Source organism: Erythrolamprus reginae, chromosome 10 (assembly GCF_031021105.1).
Source record: "Erythrolamprus reginae isolate rEryReg1 chromosome 10, rEryReg1.hap1, whole genome shotgun sequence".
NCBI lineage: Eukaryota > Metazoa > Chordata > Lepidosauria > Squamata > Dipsadidae > Erythrolamprus > Erythrolamprus reginae.
Window position 1 is genome coordinate 17,854,101 of NC_091959.1, and position 24,499 is coordinate 17,878,599.

Sequence of the window (24,499 nt, forward strand, 5' to 3'; positions counted from 1 at the left end):
AAATGAAAAACCAATTCACGTGAACTCCGTCTGGATACATTCCACATATTTCTTCAACTATCCAGAGCATTCAGCCGCCCTGAGTCCACAAGGAGAAGGGCAGCCTTTATTTATTTATTCATTCATTCATTCATTCATTCATATCATTTTTTTATGCCGACCTTCTCCTTAGACTCAAGGCGGCTTACAACATGCCAGCAATAGCACTTTATTTATTTATTTATTTATTTATTTATTTATTTATTTATTTATTTTCTTTATTTTATTTTAATTTATTTATTTATCTATCTATCTATCTATCTATCTATTTATTTATTTATTTATTTATTTATTTATTAGATTTGTATGCCGCCCCTCTCCGTAGACTCGGGGCGGCTCACAACACAACACAACACGGACAGATGGAATTGTCCTTGGGAGGCAAAACCCACAGCCACTCCGTCTTATCAGGGTTGAGTTTGAGTCTGTTGACACCAATCCAGGCCCCAACAGCCTCCAGACACCGGCACATCACTTTTTTTAACAGAGCCAGCCTATTGCCCCCACAATCCGGGTCCCCATTTTACCCACCTCGGAAGGATGGAAGACTGAGTCAACCTTGAGACGGTGATGAGATTTGAACCGCTGACCTGCAGATCTACAGTCCGCTTCAGTGGCCTGCAGTACTGCACTCTACCTGCTGCGCCACCTGAGCTCTTATATAAATATAAATGATAAATTTATATAAATTATTAATCTAATAAAACAAAGAAATAAATAAATAAAAATTTTCCTTACGGAAAGGAGAGGGGAGCCAAAGAGAGCCCCAACCCCAGGTTGGATTTAATTACTTATCTAAATCTTTACAGATTTCATTCTCTGCAATAATATAATATCCATCTCAACTAAAACGACGTTCGCGCAAGCGAAGTGCATGGGGAAGCTGGATTCACATAACATCTGAGTTACTAACTCGTCAACTGCAGAAATTCATTTAATGACTGGCAAGAAAGGTCGTAAAATGGGGCAAAACTCACTTAACAAACATTCCTCACTTAACAACGAAGATGTTAGGCTCAGGTGTGGTCGTAAGTCAAGGACTACCCATATTGTAACTTTTGCCATTCAACATTTCTTTTTTCCCCGTATTTTTGCATCCTTTAAGATTTTATTCCATCTTGTCTTTGGTATCAATGCAACTCTTGTCCCTTGGTCGGTTGCCCTGCGGCAAGTTCGTAGTGGCGAGTTGACCCAGACCGCTCCCTAGCGGTGGGCTGCCTGGCTTTGATTGTGCAAACTCTCTGTGGACATTTGTGGTTCTTAAAAAGTATGAGAAATCTTTTTTAAAAAAAAATTATTTACAATTATAATACAGAAAGAAAAAAAAAGACAATACAAAACACAATATATCAAAAACACATGTTAAAATGTAGGCGAGTACAGGACCAATCTATGTATTCTTCCAAAACTCTGTATATTTTCTTTAGCCCAGTTATAGTTATTGTCAGAAATCAATTTATCTCTTGTAGATAACACACAAAAAAAGATAGAAGCAAAACATATAAGTAACATGGAAAACAAATAATAGTCTAACTTGATAGTTCATAACTTTATCTTATTTGCTCTATTCAGCTTTCGTCAGGTAAATTTTTTTTTTACAAACTTAAGTGTTCACAATATACTTAGCAAGAATTTTTTCTATTTTCTAACCAGCGGTAGAGTAAATTCCAACAGTCATAGAATTGTGGTTCTTCTTTGCCTTTGATTTCAAGGGTCAATTTAGACATTTCTGCTCATTGAGTAATTTTTTTCTAACTCATCTTGTGGGATTTCTTCTTTTTTCCACATTTGGGCAAAAGCTACTCTTGCCGCAGTAGTGATATAAATAATCAGATAGATGGAATTTTGATTAAACTGTTGGTGAATAATCCCTAATAAGAAGCATTGTGGAGTTTTTTCTAGATTTATCTCTTAAGATTTCATCAATCCACGTCATTTGTCATTCAACATTTATTGATTGATTGATTGATTGATTGGTTGATTGATTGGATTTGTATGCCACCCCTCTCCGGAGACTCGGGGCGGCTAACAGCAACAATAAAACAGTGTACAATAGTAGTCTGATGTTAGAAACAATTAAAAACCCATTAATATAAAAAACCAACCAAACATACGTACATACATACCATGCATAGAATTGTAAAGGCCTAGGGGGAAGAGGGTCTCAATTCCCCCATGCCTGACGGCAGAGGTGGGTTTTAAGCATTCTTTAGTTGACGGGACCCACTCTGTGGGACCTAACTGGTAGCTGGGATTCGTGCAGCAGAAGGCGGTCCCTGAGATAATCTGGTCTGGTGCCATGAAGGGCTTTATAGGTCATAACCAACACTTTGAATTGTGATCGGAAACTGATCGGCTACCAATGCAGACTGCGGAGTGTTGGTGTAACATGGGCATATTTGGGAAAGCCCATGATTGCTCTCGCAGCTGCATTCTGCACGATCTGAAGTTTCCGAACACTTTTCAAAGGTAGCCCCATGTAGAGAGCGTTACAGTAGTCGAACCTCGAGGTGATGAGGGCATGAGTGACTGTGAGCAGTGACTCCCGGTCCAAATAGGGCCGCAACTGGTGCACCAGGCGAACCTGGGCAAACGCCCCCGTCGCCACAGCTGAAAGATGTTTCTCTAATGTGAGCTGTGGGTCGAGGAGGACGCCCAAGTTGCGAACCTTCTCTGAGGGGGCCAGTGATTCTCCCCCTAGGGTTATGGACGGACAGATGGAATTGTCCTTGGGAGGTAAGACCCACAGCCACTCCGTCTTGTCTGGGTTGAGTTTGAGTTTGTTGACCCCCCCCCCCCCCCGTATTTTTGCATCCTTTAAGATTTTATTCCATCTTGTCTTTGGTATCAATGCAACTCTTGTCCCTTGGCCGGTTGCCCTGCGGCAAGTTGGTCGTGGTGAGTTGACCCAGACCCCTCCCTAGCGGTGGGCTGCCTGGCTTTGATTGCGCAAACTCTCTGTGGACATTTGTGGTTCTTAAAGAGTATGAGAAATCCTATGATATACGGATTAAAAATTTAATTACTGGAAGTGGTATATTTATTCCTTGCCCGTCCCTAACCCGGATGAAAACCTTGGTTGTATTCATTGAAGGCATAAATGCATTTATCATTTTAGGCAGCTCAGTTGCAATACTGCAAAGTTGCAATTCTCCTGCAGCGGCAGAGGAAGAGGAAGCAGGCTGTTCCCTGGCCGTCACTTTCCTCAACCTCCCCGTTGATACAGGCCAAAGGGCCGGGAGGCATCTCTGATTTAAAACCGGTGTTGGTCTGTGCTCTTTAAGCATCTATTAACTTGTTATTATTATGCAAATGAACCATACTAATTTATGCAAGGTTAGATTATGCAGATGCCTCACCGCTGTGGTTATTGAATAATAGGAAGCAATTTGATCTCTTCCTTGTGTTTAGAAATACTTTTTTTAAAAAAAAATTGAACTAATTCTCTAATACTGGTCCGGACTTGAAGATTGAGTAGATTAATCCGTGCTTGCTCTCAATATGCTGCTTTTGGGTGGTTGTATTTAAACCAGCAGCTGTTTGGTGTAGAGGCCTTGTGTAGCTGTCATTCACAAACGCTACACAATGTGTCCAAATGTGCCTGGTGGCTGGGGAAGAACACTTCTTATAGGGACCAGCAGAGTTGGAAAAGGCTCAGGAGCGAATGGGATCTTTCAAAGGACACTGAATGGGAGCCAGGTGCCTGTCCAACAGGTGACCGGTGGCTTTCAACAGGAGCAAAATTTAAAATGTGCAAAAGAAAATGGGGGGGGGGCTCTTCTGTTGTCTTGGATAGCCCTGAGAACTGGACACATCTTACAAGGATGGGATTTAGCCAGTGAAGGGCTACCAAAAGTTTTACTACCACACTGTGGGCAGGATAACCTGCATTTTCTTTCAACATCTTTCAGTGCAAATTGGGTGTCTGGGGTGGAGCTCCATTTTTGCTACCCCGCTGTGCCCCCCCCCCTTCCAGGCAGTAGCCCACCCCTGGATTTAGCTGACCTCAGCAAGATAAGCATCAGGGCCCCTTGGCCTGTCTGTGGTTCAACAGTCGTAAATCATAGCACCCCATCTTACAATAGTTTTTTTGCTGTGATCGTTAAGTGGATGTGCGTGGTCAGTTAGCAAACCCATTGTTCCAGAGATGGGCTGCTAAGGTGGAACAGTGACGTGTGCTCGACCCCGTGGCTCTCAGTGCTAGTGGAGTCCAGCGCAATTCTGCTACTGCACCTGGCCAGGGAGCGAAATTGTGCACGGACATGCAGGGGCACTCATGGCTCTCAGTGTTAGTGGAGTCCAGCGCAATTCTGCTATGGCGTGCGGACACGCAGGTCTGCCGGTGGCTCTCAGTGCTAGTGGAGTCCAGCGCAATTCTGCTATTGCACCTGGGCAGGGAGCAAAATTGTGCGAGGACACACAGGGGCACTAGCTCTCAGTGCTAATGGAGTCCAGTTCAATTCTGCTATGGCGCGTGGACATGCAGGTGCGCCCGTGGCTCTCAGTGCTAGTGGAGTCCAGCGCAATTCTGCTATTGTACCTGGCCAGGGAGTGAAATTGTGCGCGGACACGTAGGGGCACCCATGGCTTTGAGTGCTAGCGGAGTCCAGCGCAATTCTGCTACTGCACCTGGCCAGGGAGTGAAATCGCATGCAGACATGCAGGGGCGCCCACGGCGTATGCATGCGCGATTTTGCTCCCTGTCCAGGTGCAGTAGCAGAATTGCGCTGGACTCCGCTAGCACTCAGAGCCATGCGGGCGAGCACACGTCACCATTCCCCCTTAGAAGCCCACCTCTACTGTTTTCTGCAATGGGCATTTTCTGCCCAGAAACCGGACATAAATGCAAGTTTCCAAGAAGAAAAAGAAACTACAGTCACTTGACCAGAGGGCTCTGTAAATGGCCGTAAATGCACCTCAAATTCCATCAGGTGGGGAGTGGGGGGGGCGGCCTTCGGAGTTCCAGACCAGGCCCTAAGTAACCTTTTTTCAGAATTTGTTATAATTTATAATAAGAGTCGCTAAGCGGCCAGCTCTAACTCGATGGCTTCTCCGTCGGCGAGCGAAAATGGCAGTCATAGAAACATAGAAGTCTGACGGCAGAAAAAGACCCCATGGTCCATCTAGTCTGCCCTTATACTATTTTCTGTATTTTATCTTAGGATGGATATATGTTTATCCCAGGCATGTTTAAATTCAGTTACTATGGATTTACCAACCACGTCTGCTGGAAGTTTGTTCCAAGGATCTACTACTCTTTCAGTAAAATAATATTTTCTCATGTTGCTTTTGATCTTTCCCCCAACTAACTTCAGATTGTGTCCCCTTGTTCTTGTGTTCACTTTCCTATTAAAAACACTTCCCTCCTGGACCTTATTTAACCCTTTAATATATTTAAATGTTTCGATCATGTCCCCCCCTTTTCCTTCTGTCCTCCAGACTCTACAGATGGAGTTCATTAAGTCTTTCCTGATACGTTTTATACTTAAGACCTTCCACCAGCTCAGTCCAGCTCAGAAACATTTCAGGATCGCACTGCAACAACCTCAGGCAAGCTGGACTGCAACATAAGGGTAGGTGCCCCCCCCCATTTCCCCCCTCGCCCCCAGAAGCTCTTGGAGAGGACATGAGTGACAGCTCTGTGACGTGCGACTTCTCTTTGAACCAGCCCCCGTGTGTGGATTCCTCCACCTCTTTTTCTTGCCTGCTTTGTGTAAGAGGCTAGAAGTGAATCTCTTTGGGGCAGGAAGCCCCGTTTCCATCTGTTCTTTGTTTTGGTAACAGACAGATCAGCTACCAGGCTGTTTGTTTTCCCCCGTGCGAAGAGGATTCGATCAGAAAGAGCCTCCAGTGTCTGTGCAGAACGCCCAGGGCAGAAAAGCCTCCTTTAAAAATTCTGCGTATGCTTTATGTATGGTGCGCTCCTTGTTCCTAGGCATGAAAACAAGATGTCAAAAATGTTTATATTAGGATGCTGTTTCTGATGTAGGGTGAATTTTATTGTCCTTTTATTTTCCGTTTGCAGTTTATTTGCAATTGTCAGTTTGCGTAGAAAACATTTAAATATTGTGATAATTATAGATGAAACACTGCTGCCGGCAGGTGCTTTTTTTACAAGTAAACGCCACAGTTTGTTAAATCCAGCAAATTGCAGAGATGTTTGATGCTTATCTATAATTGTGATCCTTGTCACACATTTGTTGGCAAGGATAAAAAAAAAAATTGTTCTGAAAGAATGGCAGTTTTAACCACTCTCAATTCTGGACTCAAAAGTGTTTTGTTCCCCCAAAAAGAGATTTAGAAGAATCCTTCTATCCTGACAGTGATGTAGTTACGTTCCACACATTAAGCGAATCATCTAAGCCAGTGTTTTTCAACCAGTGTGCCACGGCACACTAGTGTGCCGTGAGACATGGTCAGGTGTTCCGCGAAGCTCAGAGAGAGAAAGAAAGCAAGAGAGAAAGAAAGCAAGAGAGAGAGAGAAAGAAAGCAAGAAAGAGAAAGAGCGAGAGAGAGAAAGAGAACAAGAGAGAGAGAGAGAAAGCAAGAGAGAGAGAGAGAACAAGAGAAAGAAAGCAAGAGAGAGAGAGAAAGAAAGAGAGAGAAAGAAAACAAGAAAGAGAAAGAGAGAGAGAGAGAACAAGAGAGAGAGAGAAAGCAAGAGAGAGAGAGAACAAGAGAAAAAGCAAGAGAGAGAGAGAAAGAGAGAGAAAGAAAGAGAGAGAGAGAAAGAGAGGGAGGGAAAGAGAGAGAGAGAAAGACATATAGGGAGGTAGGGAGAGAGAGAGAAAGAGAGCAAAAAAGAGGAAGGAAGGAAGAGAAAGAAGGAGGGATGGAAAGAGAAAGAAGGAAGGGAGAGAGAAATAGAGCGAAAGGGAGGAAGAGGGAGAATTTTTTTGTCCAAACTTTTTTTAGCCTCCACTCTCCCCCCGCTCAATGTGCCCCAGGGTTTCGTAAATGTAAAAAACGTGCCGCGGCTCAAAAAAGGTTGAAAATCACTGATCTAAGCAACCAAACCGTAGAATCATCCATTTCAAATTTGTTACACTTTTCTACTTTGTCCCCCAAATCTCTGGTTGTGCATTTGTGGTACCAGTGTGGTTTTGACATCCTGGTCCAATAGGGAGAGAACTCTGCAGAGCTATATGGAGTTGTGCAGGATCAAGTCTTGGAGAAGCCTGCAGGAAATAAAGGTTGTCTCTTTCCTTTGCAGCGATACCAGTGGTCTCGATTAAATCAAAAGGGGGCACAGGGCTGATCATCGGGAAATTTTGAGAGATGGTTAAGAATTGCCTCTGCTGGTGCTTAAAACATGCTCCCGGTTAGAGACGGGGGCAAATCTCTTGGCTGAATTGAGAGGAGATGCACATTTTTGCTGCCAGAGATTGCGAGGAATATGTTCAAGTGATTTCTTCCGAATCTGGCTAAAGACCCTTCCCCGTGTGTTTCAGATACACTTGCAGATCTTTGTTAATAAATTACATCAAACGATTTGAAGTTTGGAAGGAAAGATGCTTGCCCCCCCCCCTCCTTTTTTTTTTTAAAAAAAAAATCTGAGTAAATAGTGCCCCTGGTATTGTAAAGCTTTGAATGTTTTCACACCCCATTAATTTATTACTTCTCCTTCATCTTTAAATTTCATTTTTTTTCCATAAAAAAAAAAAATTCCAGCTCCCTGCTGCTTGTGAGATTTCCATCTTGTTGTTAATTTTCTCTGCTCCATATGGAGCACCAGACATTTCACCTGGAGGCTGTACTAGATTTTCCTGTAGTGATCGCGCTTCCGCAGGGCAGAGCTGTCACTTCGGGTTCCTTGTGCATCTGTCTGTGCCAGCCTCCTTCCACTGGCACACAAGAGTGTGAATAACAAATTGGGTGCACCTGAGATTTGGGGGAGTGTGTTTGGGTGGCTAGTGGATCTCTCTTTTTGCGAGCAGACTTTGTCCCCGGTTTGAGACAATCGCACCTACCTTGTAGCCTCACTTTGTAGAGTTCCAACCTGAATACAGGAAGCGTAGAGAAGAGGGGAGAGAGAGAGAAAGAGACAGAGAGAGAGAGAAGTAAATATTTCATCCTGCCTTGTCATTGATTAGAATAGAGCCTTTAATTTCATCTCACCCCATGTTGCGATTAATTTGCATTCTTTGTCAGAAGTTAATGGAGTTTTTTATGGTTCAGTTTGAAATCCTTGAAGACATCAGTGAGTTGATCTGATGTTTATACAACCGCCAGCGGAATTTTTTTTTTTTTTTTTTTTTGGCGTTTGATTGATGGGAAGCTGGGTGTTCGTTCCAAACGGCTTTTAAAGCTGTTTTTAAGAATTATTTGAATAAAATGCAAGCGAGATATTGTTATAATGAGCAAGATTATCTGTTAAAAATCTGTTTCAAATAAGGAGCCTGCTAAGTAGGAGGCGGGAGGGAGAGAAGAAGCTCTCCCCCCTCTTGCCCCCCACCAAAAGGAAGAAGTGGCCAGTGCCGAGGGGGCCTCGTCTTCGCACAATCATCAAGCCAGCCTTGAAATGCCCAGATTGCAAATCTGCCAAGGTGAGAGACCAGCGCGAGGAACCTCGCCTGCGCTTTGCCTTCCAAAGAGCAACTCTCCTTTTTAATCACGGCCAATTGCAAGCCAGGGTTTGCAACCGGGTTGGGGTGGGGGAGAGCTGGGGCCAGATTCCCATCTCTCCTGCCAGCATTTTCCTGCCCGGCTGTGGCCAAACAGTTTGATGAAGTGTTGCTTGTCTTGGGCTTAACTCAGAGGGACAAGAGCGGGAGGCCGGTTAGCTCAGCAAAATGATGACATATTGCTTTGCCGTGGAGGAGAGAGCCTGCGTCCAGGGCCAGGGAAAGAAAAGTGTGAATAACCAAGAAAGGTGGAGGATACAAGGCACAGCCTGGGCCTTCTGCAGGTGGGTTTTGTAAAGGGGAGGTCGCCATCCAAAGTGCAGCTAATTGAGAGAAAACTTACAAACATAGAAGATTGACGGCAGAAAAAGACTTCCTGGTCCATCTAGTCTGCCCTTAAACCATTTCCTGTATTTTATCATAGGATGGATATAGGTTTATCCCAGGAATACTTAAATTCAGTGACTGTGGATTTGCCAACCACGTCTGCTGGAAGTTTGTTCCAAGCATCTACTACTCTTACAGTCAAATAATATTTTCTCATGTTGTTTCTGATCTTTTCCCCCAACTAACCTCAGATTGTGCCCCCTTGTTCTTGGGTTCACTTTCCTATTAAAAACACTTCCCTCCTGAACCTTGTTTAACTCTTTGACATATTTAAATGTTTCGATCATGTCCCCCCTTTCCCTTCTGTCCTCCAGACTATTAAATTTATTTATTTATTTATTTATTGGATTTGTATGCCGCCCCTCTCCGCAAACTCGGGGTAGCTAACAACAATGATAAAAAACAACATGTAACAATCCAATGTAATAAAACAACTAAAACCCCTTATTATAAAAACCAAACATACACACAAACATACCATACATAACTTGTAATGGCCTAGGGGAAGGAATATCCTAACTCCCCCATACTTGGCGACAAAGGTGGGTCTTGAGTAATTTGCGAAAGACAAGGAGGGTGGGGACCATTCTAATCTCTGGGGGGAGTTTATTCCAGAGGGCTGGGGCCACCACAGAGAAGGCTCTTCCCCTGGGGCCCACCAAACGACATTGTTTGGTCGACGGGACCCGGAGAAGGCCAACTCTGTGGGACCATATCGGCCGCTGGAATTCGTGCAGTAGAAGGCGGTTCCGTATGTATTCTGGTCCAATGCCATGTAGGGCTATACAGATTGAGTTCATGAAGTTTTTTCCGATAAGTTTTATGCTTAAGACCTTCCACCATTTTTGTAGCCAGTCTTGGACCCGTTTGATTTTATCCAAATCTTTTTGGAGGTGACGTCTCCAGAACTGAACACAGTTTGTTTGTTTGTTTGTTTGTTTGTTTGTTTGTTTGTTTGTTTGTTTGTTTATTTATTTATTTATTTATTTATTTATTTATTATTTGGATTTGTATGCCGCCCCTCTCCGAAGACTCGGGTATTCCAAATGCGGTCTCACCAGCACTCTATACACTTTCCAGTTTTAAGTTGCTGGTAGAAAGGCTGGGCCTCTGATCCAGCGCCCACGATGGAGGTGGGCGACCTGATAATAATTTAATAATAATTTATTAAATTTGTATGCCGCCCCTCTCTGAGGACTCACAACAAATGGCCCAAGGGGGAAGAGAGAATCTTTTGCCCTAATTTAATTTAATTTAATTTAATTATTTAAAATCCACCCAACCCCTTACGGACTCTGGGCGACGTACAACATATAAAAACATATAACAACAATTAAAAATCCCATAGAAAAAATAAAAAAAAACATTGATACCTTCAGCTGGATCTAGATAGTATTGTGCTCAACAGCCCCAGGCCAGCCAGCAGAGGCAGGCTTTAACAGTTTTCCAGAAGGCCAGCAAGATGGGGGCAGTTGGTTTCAGAGAGCCAGAGCCACCACAGAGAAGGCTCTCCCATGTGGCCCCGCCAACCGACATTGTGTAGCTAACAGGACCTGGAGAAGATAACCCTGTGGGCCCTTATTGGTTGCTGGGAGCTCTGTGGCGGAAGACGGCCCCCATAAATAGTCTGGCCCTAAGCCATGTAGGGCTTTATAGGCAGTGGTGGGCTATGAGCCGGAACACTAAATTGCGCTCGCCGCCGCGGCTCGTAAGTTCTTGCGGGACCAGCGCAATTTTGCTGCTGCACCTGCATGGCGGTAGCAAAATCGCGCAAGGAGCCGCAGATAAAACCTCACTGAAACACGGGCGCAATTTTGCTACCTCCACAGGTGCAGCAGCAAAATCGCGCTGGTCCCGCAATAACATATGAGCCGCCGCGGCGAGCACAATTTAGTGTTACGGCTCGTAGCCCACCGCTGTTTATAGGTGATAACCAACACCTTAAAATACAGCCTTAAGCAGGCAGCTCTTGCTGGGGAGAGAAAACTTGGTCCAGATTGTACCTTCACAAAGATGGATTAAGCACAAGGGTTGGAACGGAACAGCTCTCTTCCTCTTTGTCTTCTGATTTACACTCTGGCCTCCAAATGGGGACATTATTTATTTATTTATTTATTCATTCATTCATTCATTCATTTATTTAATTTGCATGCCGCCCCTCTCCGTAGACTCGGGGCGGCTCACAGCCATAGTGAACACAATATAAAATACAAATCTAATATTTAAAAAACTAAAACTAAAACTAGTTCCTAAAACTATACTTCCTACATAAGAATTTCTCCAGTTTAGTAATATTTTTTATTATTATTATTATTATTATTATTAATAATAATAATAATAATAATAATAATAATAATAATAATAATGATAATAATTAAATTTGTATGCCGCCCCTCTCCAATTGTAAATCTACAATCTAAAGTGCAAGAGATGATTGCAAAACTCTTTTTATTTTATCCTGGAAATTCATCTTTGAAAAGGTACAATGAAACTTTTTCCTGTTCCAAGGAGCTTCTTTGTCATTCTGGTCTATGTGATTTCAATCGAATCTCCGGGACTTTCTCTTCAGTTTAAAAACAAACAAACCTATAAATGGACTTTCTGCACAGTCACCCCAGCAGTTAAATCAATCACAGAAAGAGAGATGAAATGTGCATATCGTATGCCCCTCTGAAGGTCTGCGGTGGTGAAATTATCATCAGTCCCATAATATTTGTATTTGTTAATTCTCAAAGGAAAAACGTCCCTCTGAACAGGCCTTTAAAGGTTATTCTTTATGCTTAGTACCAATAGTGAGAAGACAGCCGATGCGAGACTTCCAAAATATAAACAATGCAAAAAGGTTTTCTTAAGACCGGCCAACTAGACCAGTGTTTCCCAACCTTGGCAACTTGAAGGTATTTGGACTTCAACTCCCAGAATTCCCCAGCCAGTGAATGCTGGCTGGGGAATTCTGGGAGTTGAAGTCCAGATGTCTTCAAGTTGCCAAGGTTGGGAAACACTGAACTAGACGTTTCACCACTGCTTGCTGCATGAATTAAAGGTCCCAGACTGTCTCCAAGGCCAGACTCAACTGTTGGGTGATGGTTTCCCTTTATTCTGTCTGGAGGGGCTGGATCCAAAGTATCCCAGGAAGGATGCTGCTGACAAAACTGACCGGAAACTTTGGAAAGGACAAACTGCACACTACTTTTCAAGGCGAGGGGGGGGAGATGTGAAATCCTAGATTCCCATTGAAATGGGTCCAAGGAGTTGGGAATGTGGCATCTCCAGTATGATTCCTCATGAGACTTTATTATTATTATTATTATTATTATTATTATTATTATTATTATTTATTAGATTTGTCTGACGCCCCTCTCCGTAGACTCGGGGAGGCTCACAGCAATGATAAAAACAATGTATAACAAATCCAATATTTAAAATCTCTTTAAAAAAACCCCTACTTAAAAAAGCAAGACATACACACAAATATACCATGCATAAACTATATAGGCCTGGGGGGAAATGTCTCAATTCCCCCATGCCTGAAGGCAGAGGTGGGCTTTGAGGAGTTTGCGAAAGGCAAGGAGGGTGGGGGCTATCCTAATCTCTGGGGGGAGTTGGTTCCAGAGGGTCGGGGCCACCACAGAGAAGGCTCTTCTGCTGGGTCCCGCCAGACAACATTGTTTAGTCGCCGGGACCCGGAGAAGGCCAACTCTGTGGGACCTAAGTGGTCGCTGGGATTCATGCGGCAGAAGGCGGTCCCGGAGATATTCTGGTCAGGGCTTCCCAAGAGCGCCACACGACATGCTCACACGTGGCCTAATTTCTCCAATCCATGACATTTTCCGAAGATGGCAGAGGGGTGGGAAGACCTTGTAGTTGGAAGGCTGGGATGAGGGTTTGCCCCGCAATAGGAAGGGAAGGAAGCAGGCAGGAATCCAGTGGGTGGGGAAGTGATCTACAATGGTCCAAAAAATGTTACATTTTTGCCCTTATTCCTTTTCCAAACGGTCGTTTTCTAAAAGGCATTTGGCTTTCTTTGTTTTTGCTTGAAGATGTTTTGTTTCTCATCCGAGGAAATTCTTCAGTTCTGACTGAATGGTAGAGAATGGGAGGATTTGTGTGAGAATGAAAGGAAAGGACTGTGCTGTCCTTTCAGCACTTACTTACTTACTTACTTACTTACTTACTTACTTACTTACTTACTTACTTAATTTGCATGCCGCCCCTCTCCGCAGACTCGGGGCGGCTAACAACAATAAAAAGACAATGTAAACAAATCTAATATTAAAAATAATCTAAAAAACCCCAATTTAAAGAACCAATCATACATACAAACATAGCATGTATAAATTCTATAAGCCTAGGGGGAAGGGAAAATTTCAATTCCCTCATGCCTGACGACAGAGGTGGGTTTTGATGAGCTTGCGAAAGGCAAGGAGGGTGGGGGCAACTCTGATATCTGGGGGGAGTTGGTTCCAGAGGGTCAGGGCCGCCACAGAGAAGGCTCTTCCCCTGGGTCCCGCCAGACAACATTGTTTAGTCAACGGGACCCGGAGAAGGCCAACTCTGTGGGACCTAACTCGTCGCTGGGATTCGTGCGGCAGAAGGTGGTCCCGGAGATATTCTGGTCCGATGCCATGAAGGGCTTTATAGGTCATAACCAACACTTTGAATTGTGACCGGAAACCGATCGGCAACCAATGCAGACTGCGGAGTGTTGGAGTAACATGGGCATATTTAGGAAGGCCCATGATAGCTCTCGCAGCTGCATTCTGCATGATCTGAAGTGGTTTCACACCCATTTGCACTATCCAGGTAACTTTGAGGGCACAGACAAGTGCTAATAACCAGATGACTGCAAGGAATATAAATCCTTCCATTCTCCACCATTCAGTCAGAACTGAAGAAGCTTTTTGCCTGAGAAGCAAAACGTTTTCAAGCAAAAACAAAGAAAATCTAGCTATCCTTTGAAAAAGCACCTTTGGGACAACCATGGCCTGCACCACCTTCTTTTTTTGCAATATCTGAACATTTTGCAAAAAGCTCTGGATTCAAAAGCCATTTTTTCCCCCTTTTGGGGGCGTGGGGGAGAAAAGGAATATTTTGTTTCAGCAATTCCTCCCTCATTACGATTCCTGTTAGTGCAATTGAATTGTGGGTCAAAGAACCCTTCATCCAAGGACTTCCATTTAAAAGCAATTCATTTATTTGCAACATCTTAAAGGGCTGAGTAATTGGCTGGTTTTAATTGAAGCTGTTGCTCCGGCTCCTTAATACTAGCAAGCTCCAAGGTTCTTTTTCTCGTGTGTAATCCATAATATTGACCATGTTTGGCCTGTTTTCATTTTGATGTAAGAGCTACTTGTCAAAAGAAGAGAGAAAGGACGTATAATTTTGTTTAACTAGAAAAGCTGCTTCACTGATATTTTCCTTTTTCAATTGATTGAAGTATCATTTAAACATTTATTTTGTGAAATAATTGAAGAGCAGCAAACAGCCAGTTTCAAAACAGCAGCGAAATCTGTTGCCATTTAACGTATAACTGTTCAGAACCATTTAAAAGACATTAAACATTGTTCACATGTTGATGTCAAAATAATGCTGTTTTCCATGGTGAATTGTATCAAAAGAAGAGCTACATTTTATTAAGTCTTCACAGAAAAGAAAGGAGTTAATCTATTATTTACTGTTTTGATTTTTTTTAAAGCCTTAAAGTTCGTTGTATAAGAGTTTTCTCGCTGAATGTGTGCAAAACATTTACAAATATGTAGACTTTCATGAACTGACATCTTCTGTTCTTACCAAAATATGATTTAAAATTCAGTATAGTTTTCCTATTTAAGAATAAATTATGACACTGTTGCATTACAGCACACGAGGCTTGCTTACATACATTTTCTGTGAGTCACTGGAAATAACTGTAGATTATACCTTTTCAGTACAGTAATGTCCTAATAGAAGATGCATAAAATCACTTTCTTTGTTTGGATAGCATGGGCTGGACCAAGGAAGTGAAACCCAATGTAGCTTTTTGGGGGAACAGTATACCTAGCAGAGTGCAAGTGCTGTGGAAAATGGATTTCTTTGTGGAATAATGCTGAACACCATGTTCAGAACAAGGCATTTGAAGAATTATCGTTGTAATTCCCAAGTATTTCAGCAGAAAGCTTCTGCCGCACGAATCCCAGCGACCGATTAGGTCCCACAGAGTTGGCCTTCTCCGGGTCCCGTCGACTAAACAATGTCATCTGGCGGGTCCCAGGGGAAGAGCCTTCTCTGTGGCGGTCCCGACTCTCTGGAGCCAGCTCCCTCCGGAGATTAGAACTGCCCCCACCCTCCTTGCCTTTCGTAAACTCTTTAAAACCCACTTCTGCCGTCAGGCATGGGGGAATTGAAGCACACACACCCCGGGCTTATACAATTTATGTATGGTATGTTTGTGTGTATGTCTGTTTTAATAATGGGTTTTTAAAAGTTTTTTAAATTTATTAGATTTGTTATGAATTGTTTCATTGTGTGCTGTGAGTCTACGGAGAGGGGTGGCATACAAATCAATCAATCAATCAATCAAATAAACAAACATACATACATACATACATACATACATACATACATACATACATGTGTGTGTTTCCTAACTGGGTAGTGGAAGGGAGGGAGAATTACATCATCACAAATATGAGATTTATATGTTGGCATGAAAAAAAAAAAAGAATAAGTGTGGCTTTGATCCCCAAACAGATTATTTTTAGAAAGGAATTGTCATGTTGATATAATCAAAGAAAGGCAGCTTTATTTTTAGTATTCAGAGCTTAGGACATGTTGCAAAAGTATGTTTTCGGTGTAACTTTGCACTTTATGGTATTCTACCGCACTTCATTTTCGCTTTTAGTTTTACGATCTGCCAATCTGGCGTACCAACAGATTTATTACTGTGAGGAGTTGCTACAACTGTATTTAAGGAAACTTCCAGGAGAGGAGCCAAATATTAAGGAAAGCAGGATGTAAAAATGGTTGGGTTGTTCCCTAAGGTGTGGAAGATTCTGCTGGAGTCTCTTGACTCAAGAAAGTGGCTGCTGTTGTTGTTGAAGGAAAACTAACAGAGGAAGAAATAAAGAACTAGAATTGGGTGCAAATCAAGCATATACAGTGATACCTCATCTTACAAACGCCTCGTCATACAAACTTTTCGAGATACTAACCCGCGGTTTAAGATTTTTTTGTCTCTTCTTACAAACTATTTTCACCTTACAAACCCACCGCCGTGGCTGGGATGCCCCGTCTCCAGACTTCCGTTGCCAGAGAAGCACCCGTTTTTGCACTGCTGGGATTTCCCTGAGGTTCCCCTCCATGGGAAATCCCACCTCCGGACTTCCATTGCCAGCGAAGCGCTTGTTTTTGCGATGCTGGTATTCCCTTGCTGGGATTCCCCTGCAGCATCGCAAAAACACAGAAGTCCAGAGGTGGGGTTTCCTATGGAGGGGAGCCTCAGGGGAATCCCAGCAGTGCAAAAACGGGCGCTTCGGCTGGCAAAAGTGGTGAATTTTGGGCTTGCACGCATTAATCGCTTTTCCATTGATTCCTATGGGAAACATTGTTTCGTCTTACAAACTTTTCACCTTAAGAACCTCGTCCCAGAACCAATTAAGTTTGTAAGACAAGGTATCACTGTATTTTGCAAAAGAAAAACAACCATGAATATAACTATTACATGAAATTCCTTGCATTTTTAACCAGTTTTCCCACCCAACCTTCCTTCTGGAGGTCTCAAAAATGCTTTTTCAAAAGACAAATGGACTTTGTTTTTCCTTGAAAATGTGTCGCTTCTCATTCAAGAAGCTTCTCAGTTGGTTTTTGAAAAAGCACCTTTGGGACAACCGTGACCTGGATGGCTGAGAATCTCCATAGACCCGTCTGGATATTAAATGTGCATGTGCTTTATTGAGTATTCTAGGGCAGTGTTTCCCAACCTTGGCAACTTGAAGATATCTGGACTTCAACTCCCAGAATTCCCCAGCCAGCATTCGTTGGCTGGGGAATTCTGGGAGTTGAAGTCTAAACATCTTTAAGTTGCCAAGGTTGGGAAACACTGTTCTAGGGAATCTATAGAATATGCGATTTCACTTGGTATATTATTCATACACTGAGTTTGTGCAGCCTTCTCCCAGAGTTAAAAACACAAGTCCAGATAGGTGTTTACATCTGGTTTCTTGCCCCATAGCAAACAATGGGTTCACTTAATGTCCAGCCCCCAAATGGTTGTCAAATTGGATCCAGTCATGCGGTGGACCCACTATAACATCACAACTTATAGCTCTAATTGCAAACTCCATGATGGTTGTAATGTGTAAGGCTGAGGAATAAGGTGGCATAGAAATCTAATAAGTAAATAAATAAAATCCATGGACAACCTATGGCCCTAGTAATAGTAGTAGATTATGATGATTCGTACAGAAGTTTAAAAGTTTTCTGAGTCTTTCATATACGTTATACAGTGGTACCTCTACTTAAGAACTTAATTTGTTCGTGCCCAGGTTTTTAAGTAGAAAAGTTTGCAAGTAGAATTAATTTTTCCCATAGGAATCAATGTAAAAGGAAATAATGTGTGCAAACCCATTAGGAAAGAAATAAAAGCTCGGAATTTGGGTGGGAGGAGGAGGAGGAAGAAGAGGAGGAGGACGTTGCTGCTCAGAGCGAAGGGAGCGTTTCTTTTCTCTGGGCGCTGGCAGAGGTTTATTCCCTCCAAGTGCTCAGAGAAAGGAAAATGCTTTGTTCACTCTGGACTGCCAAAGCCGCCTAAAGCGCCACCGAAAGGCTCCTCTGGCAGCCCAGAAAAGCCCGAGATGGCCGGGATTAAAGGGGGAATGGCAGGAAACTGGCCAGGCCTTCGTGCTGCTCTCAAATTTCCTGGGAAATTTTTCCGAGCTCAGGTTTTTAAGTAGAAAATGGTTCTTAAGAAGAGACAAAAAATCTTGAACACCCAGTTCTTATCTCGAAAAGTTCTTAAGTAGAGGTACCACTTGAGGGAGGCGGCGCAGCAGGGAGAGTGCTGTACTGCAGGCCACTGAAGCTGACTGTAGATCTGTAAGTCAGCAGTTCAAATCTCATCACCGGCTCAAGGTTGACTCATCCTTCCATCCTTCCGAGGTGGGTAAAATGAGGACCCGGATTGTGGGGGCAATATGCTGGCTCTGTTAAAAAGTGCTATTGCTAACATGTTGTAAGCCGCCCTGAGTCTAAGGAGAAGGCAGCATAAAAATCAATCAAACAAACAAACAAACAAATAAATAGGGAAAAAAGTACAAGGTTGATTTATTGGATTGTGGATAAATAACAGTTTGCTATCTCTGGTGATGCTTAATGGTTATCTTGAGTGGGTAGCTTTTTCTCTTAATGTTTCATTGGGTGAAATGGCTTATCTTAAAATATCTACGTTATTTGTTATACATATGTAAATAAGGGTTACTAATTCTGGTAATGTTTAACTTTAATTTTTTTTTAACAATGCTTAATTATTCATTAGGATTAAGTTTTGATTAAAGTGAGGGATGAGCAGGATTTAAATGGAAACGGAGGTTATGTATTGATGTTGGTAGGTGTCTCTTAATTTTTACTGGACCTTTGCCTGATGCATAAGGAGAACTGAACATTTGAAAATAGGTTTTTAGGAAACGATGTGAAGTATAGAATGAAGATGCATTTGGTTGTATTTTAAGAGACAGTGATGAGTTCTTAATGCTGAGTATACTTGCTGGGGATGAAGAAGAAAATTTCTTTTTCTTACTATTTCCTTGGAGGATTTTTTTCCAATACTTTTTCTTTCTTTTTTTTCTTTTGATGTATTTTTGTATTACGTTCTCGTATTAGATTGGCCTGTTTAATATATTTCTTAATAAAATTAGTAAAAAAAAAGAAGGAAAAAAGGAAAAAAAGTAAATGCCTAAATTGCTCCAATGCCTAAATTGCAATTACAGTGATACCTCGTCTTACAAACGCCTCATCATACAAACTTTTTGAGATACAAACCTGGGGTTTAAGATTTTTTTGCCTCTTCTTACAAACTATTTTCACCTTACAATCCCACCACCGCCGCTTGGATGCCCTGCTTCCGGACTTCCGTTGCCAGCGAAGCACCCGTTCTTGTGCTGCTGGGATTCCCCTGAGGCTCCCCTGCATGGAAAACCCCACCTCTGGACTTCTGTGTTTTTGTGATGCTGCAGGGGAATCCCAGCAGTGCAAAAACGGGCGCTTCGCTGGCAACGGAAGTCTGGAGGTGGGGTTTCCCAGTGAGGGGAGCCTCAGTCAAATCGCAGCATTGCAAAAACACAGAGGTCCGGAGGTGGGGCTTCGAGGACTTTGGTGTTTTTGCGATGCTGTGATTTCACTGATGCTCCCTTCGCTGGGGAACCCCACATCCGGACTCCCGTTGCCAGCAAAGCGCTCATTTTTGTGATGCTGTGATTTCCCTGCAGCATCGCAAAAACACAGAAGTCTGGAGGTGGGGTTTCCCATGGAGGGGAGCCTCAGGAGAATCCCAGCAGCGCAAAAACAGGCGCTTTGGCTGGCAAAAGGGGTGAATTTTGGGCTTGCACGCATTAATCGCTTTTCCATTGATTCCTATGGGAAACATTGTTTCGTCTTACAAACTTTTCACCTTAAGAACCTTGTCCCGGAACCAATTAAGTTTGTAAGACAAGGTATCACTGTACATGATCATGGGAACTTTTGTGCATTATTTTTTTTCAGTGCTGCCTTAATTTCAGTTGCTGAGTGAATGGTTAAGAGGTTGAAGCCTCTTACACGTACAAGTGCAAGTAAAACCACTTTTTTCTGAATCTGTCCTTCCCGTTCTCTTGGGAGGGGGAGGGAATGGGGGTGTATGTTCCGCTATGGATTTGGACTGGGTTCCATTGTGCAACATTACCTGAGCAAACTTTTACTTAAGAGAGAAAGCCTCCAGCAAATTGGGAAGAAAGAGCCCATGAAGTCAATGGTCGGCATACCAGCCATTTATCATTCCTGACACTGCTGAGCTGGGAATATTGAATGAGAAGGGTCAACCATTGCAGGGGAAAATAAAGATGTTTTAGGCTCGTTCTTTTCCGTCTATCCCAGAAATCTTTTAAAATATGCTTTGTGATCTCACAGCGTTTCTGTTGCTTAGTTTGGACTTTTTTAGACTTTTTTAGACTTTTTTTTAAAAGTAAAAATTCCCTTGGCATGGAATAGATTATAAATTCTAGTGAATAAATAAAGGGATACTCACCTACAAAAAGATATTGACAAAATTGAACAGGTCCAAAGACGGGCTACAAGAATGGTGGAAGGTCTTAATCATAAAACGTATCAGGAAAGACTTCATGAACTCAATCTGTATAGTCTGGAGGACAGAAGGAAAAGGGGGGGCATGATTGAAACATTTAAATATGTTAAAGGGTTAAATAAGGTTCAGGAGGGAAGTGTTTTTAATAGGAAAGTGAACACAAGAACAAGGGGACACAATCTGAAGTTAGTTGGGGGAAAGATCAAAAGCAACATGAGAAAACATTATTTTACTGAAAGAGTAGTAGATCCTTGGAACAAACTTCCAGCAGATGTGGTTGGTAAATCCACAGTAACTGAATTTAAACATGCCTGGGATAAACATATATCCTTTGTAAGATAAAATACAGGAAATAGTATAAGGGCAGACTAGATGGACCATGAGGTCTTTTTCTGCCATCAGTCTTCTATGTTTCTATGTTTCTATATCCAATAGTATACTATAAAACTGAGCGGACGTGTTGATCTATGCAAAAGATTAGATGGATTTTTTAAAATGTAAGACAAACAAAACAAACAACATTTAACATATATAAGAGCTACCATTGCTCCTCTTATTATAGAAGTCTTCCTAATACAAAAATGAAAAAAACTATTTCTATTTAGATCAATACAGAAAAGTGAACTTATCAATAAAATATCTATTTGTATACAATACTAATATGATCTATGCAAAAGATTGGATGGATTACTGGTAGCTAGCAGGGACTTCACCCATGGAAGAACACCTTTTGGTCTCTTGATCCATCTGTGGGCCCACGAAACTGACTTTCTAAGCAGGGTACCAAGCCCAGATTGCTGAATTGATTTGATGCATCCGTAAAACATAGAATAAAGAGAGTTGGAAAGAGTTGGAAGGGACTTGGAGGTCTTTTCGTCCAACCTCCTCCTCAAGCAGGAGACCCCTGTACGATTTCTATTCAAATCTCGGCTTGAGTCTTGCAGGTGCCCATCAAGGCCATTGGGGATAGGGGAATTGCCCAAAAGAAAGGCACTTCTCGAACCTAAACTAGGTACAGTGATCCCTTGTTTTTCGCGAGGGATGTGTTCCAAGCCCACCCGTGAAAAAAAAAATTCCGTGAAGTAGAGGAAAGATATTTTTTTAATGTATTTAATGAGTATTTGGACTTTTAAAACCCATCCTTTGCATTAAACAGTCATTCAATGTAATCTGTAGCGATTGCTGCAATCTAATCTCTAGGATTACACAAGAAACTAGTTGATGAATGGAATAGGGTACCTGTTGGCAACCTTTATTTCGGCGTGGTTTTTCAGAGACAATGATTTCTGGTTTCAACTTGAATATTTGCAAAATATTTACCGTCAGCGTCTAGGTTTTTAGTTCTTTCTCCTTTCGAACCCATCTTTCCACACCGATTCTCAGCTACAATAATTTCCAATTGAGTTTGGAAGGTCTTATATGGAATTTTGTTCTTCCAAGATGAGATGATAGAGCGTAGAGATGTAGAAAGTGCACTAGCGTGACTTTCGTCCCCTCTCCAGTTGTCTCCTTTATCTCATATATCTTTTCTTCCTTTCATATATCTTCTCCTCTATTTTTATATCTTTTCTTCTATCCTTTTCTTTATATATATTACTACATGTCTATTCTCTTCAATATGTATTGTGTATCGGACAAAATAAAAATAAATAAATAAATAAATTCTATAATGTTTCTCAGCTGGAACTACCTGTGATATCCTACCAGTTTCTTTAATAGAGTACAATAGTAATGTAGAAGAATTTAATGAATTTTTAATGGGTTTAAAATTTTCAATGGATTTAAGCCCCCTTTGAAAACCCGTGAAATAGCGAATCCGTGAAAGATGAACCGTGAAGTAGCGAGAGATTATTGTATATGGAAAATAGCTCCGGGGTTTGAGACCATGTAGTAAACTCTCAAAAGTGGAGCATCAATGGAATTAGAATTTAGAATAGAATAGAATAGAATAGAAGTGGAATTCTTCATTGGCCAAGCATGATTGGCCACACAAGGAATTTGTCTTTTGCATATGCTCTCAGTGTACATAAAAGAAAATATACATTTGTTAAGAATCATGAAGTACAACATTTAATGATTGTCATCAGATACAACTAAGCAATCAGGAAAAAATATGAATTTAAATTATAAGGATACAAGCAACAAGTTACAGTCATACAGTCATAAATGGGAGGAGATGGGTGATACAAATAATGAGAAAAACTAGTAGTAATAGTAATGCAGCCTTGGTGAATTGTTTGACAGCGGTGAGAAATTTATTTGTTTAGCAGAATGATGGCATTCAGGAAAAAATGTCCTTGTGTCTAGTCGTCTTGATGTGTAGTGTTCTATAGCGCCGTTTCGAGGGTAGGAATCTCAACTAGTATCAACTAGTATTCACCAAGTACAGGCAGATAGTTCAGCTACATAATTAAAGTTTTCTTAAAAAAAAGAGAGAGGGGATTATGAGCAGACCCTGGCAGTAATCCAAAATTCTAATTTCTGACTATGATTTAATTTCAATTTTAAATAAATCGGTTTTTAATTTAAAAAGAGTGAGCTTCATAACATTAGCAATGATTGCAACATTAAGCCCAGTGCTCACAATCTAGCAATATAAAACATTATTTATATCTGAATCGTAAACAGCCTTTTGAAATGGATTATGCTTTTTCTCCCTATTCTAATACAACCTGGAGGGTACTAAAAAGTGTTGTGTGAAATTAACATTCTGCTGACTTTCGCCTATAAATGAGAAGCGAGCTATTAACATTTGTGTATTTTCATTATGTAAATTGTGTTAACACATGCCCACAAATTGCCACCAGCGATACAATAATTTTCTCTCAGTGATCATAATGTGTCCAAGTGAGTCATTTTGATTATGACATGCTAATTACATATTGCCTCCCCTTTTTTCCCCCCTCCCTTTTCAGATTCAGAAAAACCAGGGATCTTTAATGGTAAGCTTTATGAGTTTGGGAAAAAAATTCACTTTTCTTTTTCCTGATGGCTGCTTCTTTGCATGCTTGAATGCCTTGTTTTAAACTTAGCAAATTGCATTTTGCGGAAAAAGCAAACCTTTAACTGCCTGTATTAGATTAGGTACCATTAGAAATAATAGGACATCCTGAGCCGCGATGTTTTTATAAGAGTTTGCTGCTGTTGATTAATCTTGCTATATTTTATTGCATTAATGATTTTTTTACCCCCTCTTTTCCACTCCATGTAAAGATATTGCATATAGCCTAATAATACTTCTCTCTCCTGTTCCCCCATCACAGCCTCTCCAGTTACTCCAGTGCATTGTTGATGAGGTGAGTCGCTGTCTTATGTGCTTTCACTCCTAAAGTCATCCCTAATGGACTGGAAAGCTTATATTTTGTTTCCTAATGAAGCACAATGGCCCGACGACGTCCTCAGCAGCGAGACAAGTTGCCTTGTGCGGCTCTGAGCCCGTCGACTCCGCTTGGCCTTGTTCTGCTTTGTGCTGTTTCCCCGAGTCTTCCTCTTGCATTCTTGGGGAAATGAGGCTGTTTGCAGGAAAATCTCTCTCCCTTTCTCTCTCTTTCTTTCCTCTCCTGGAAAGGAAGAGAGGGGCCGTGGAAGCCCTGTGTTAATTGATCACCTCTCCGCCTTGCCAGATGAGGTAATGCAAAGCAAGGCAAGCTGCGATTTGGCTTATGAAGGTGGGCTAAAAGAAGGGAGCCCCATTAACGGGGGTCAGAGTTGAGTGGTAAACAAGAACAAATTGGAAAGAGGCGCCTGGTGGGAGAAAATGGCTGTTGATGTGTCTCTTCTGCAAAATCGGGACCTTTTGTAATCATTTCATCCCAATCTGGAGGTTTACCTGCAGAAACTCCCTATCCAAGCTGGTGTCTCCTTTAGCAGAGGGGCACATGCCCACCAGATGCCCTGGGTGACCCACGGGACAACTTAGCGCGAGACAATTCAACAGGTAGAAAAGTTAAATTAATTTTGACAGAACCTTGGCCAGTCATAATAAAGTAAAGAAAGCTAATCCGGAAGTACAAGAGTTAAAATAATTTTGAGAAAAACGTGATCACCAATAATAAAAGTACCTGAATAAATGTCGAATTGTCCCATGGCAAGTTGTCCTGTGGCAAGCTGGCCGTGGTGACTTGGCCGCAGTGCGTGG

The 24,499-nt window shown here is 41.9% G+C and overlaps 1 protein-coding gene across 5 annotated transcripts in view; it reads left to right on the forward strand.

Moving 5' to 3' along the window:
- Positions 1–24,499, forward strand: part of MAP2K5 (mitogen-activated protein kinase kinase 5) — a 230,155-nt gene that overhangs the window by 134,706 nt on the left and 70,950 nt on the right. For 2 of the 5 annotated variants that reach the window (XM_070762760.1, XM_070762759.1), the window contains exons 18-19: positions 23,277–23,303; positions 23,625–23,657. The exons of 2 other annotated variants lie outside the window; for them this stretch is intronic. In XM_070762760.1, coding sequence (XP_070618861.1) covers positions 23,277–23,303; positions 23,625–23,657 — 60 coding nt within the window. Of the gene's footprint in view, positions 1–5,478; positions 5,613–23,276; positions 23,304–23,624; positions 23,658–24,499 lie in introns of all 5 variants that reach the window. One more of the 5 variants, XR_011559993.1, reaches the window with a different exon arrangement.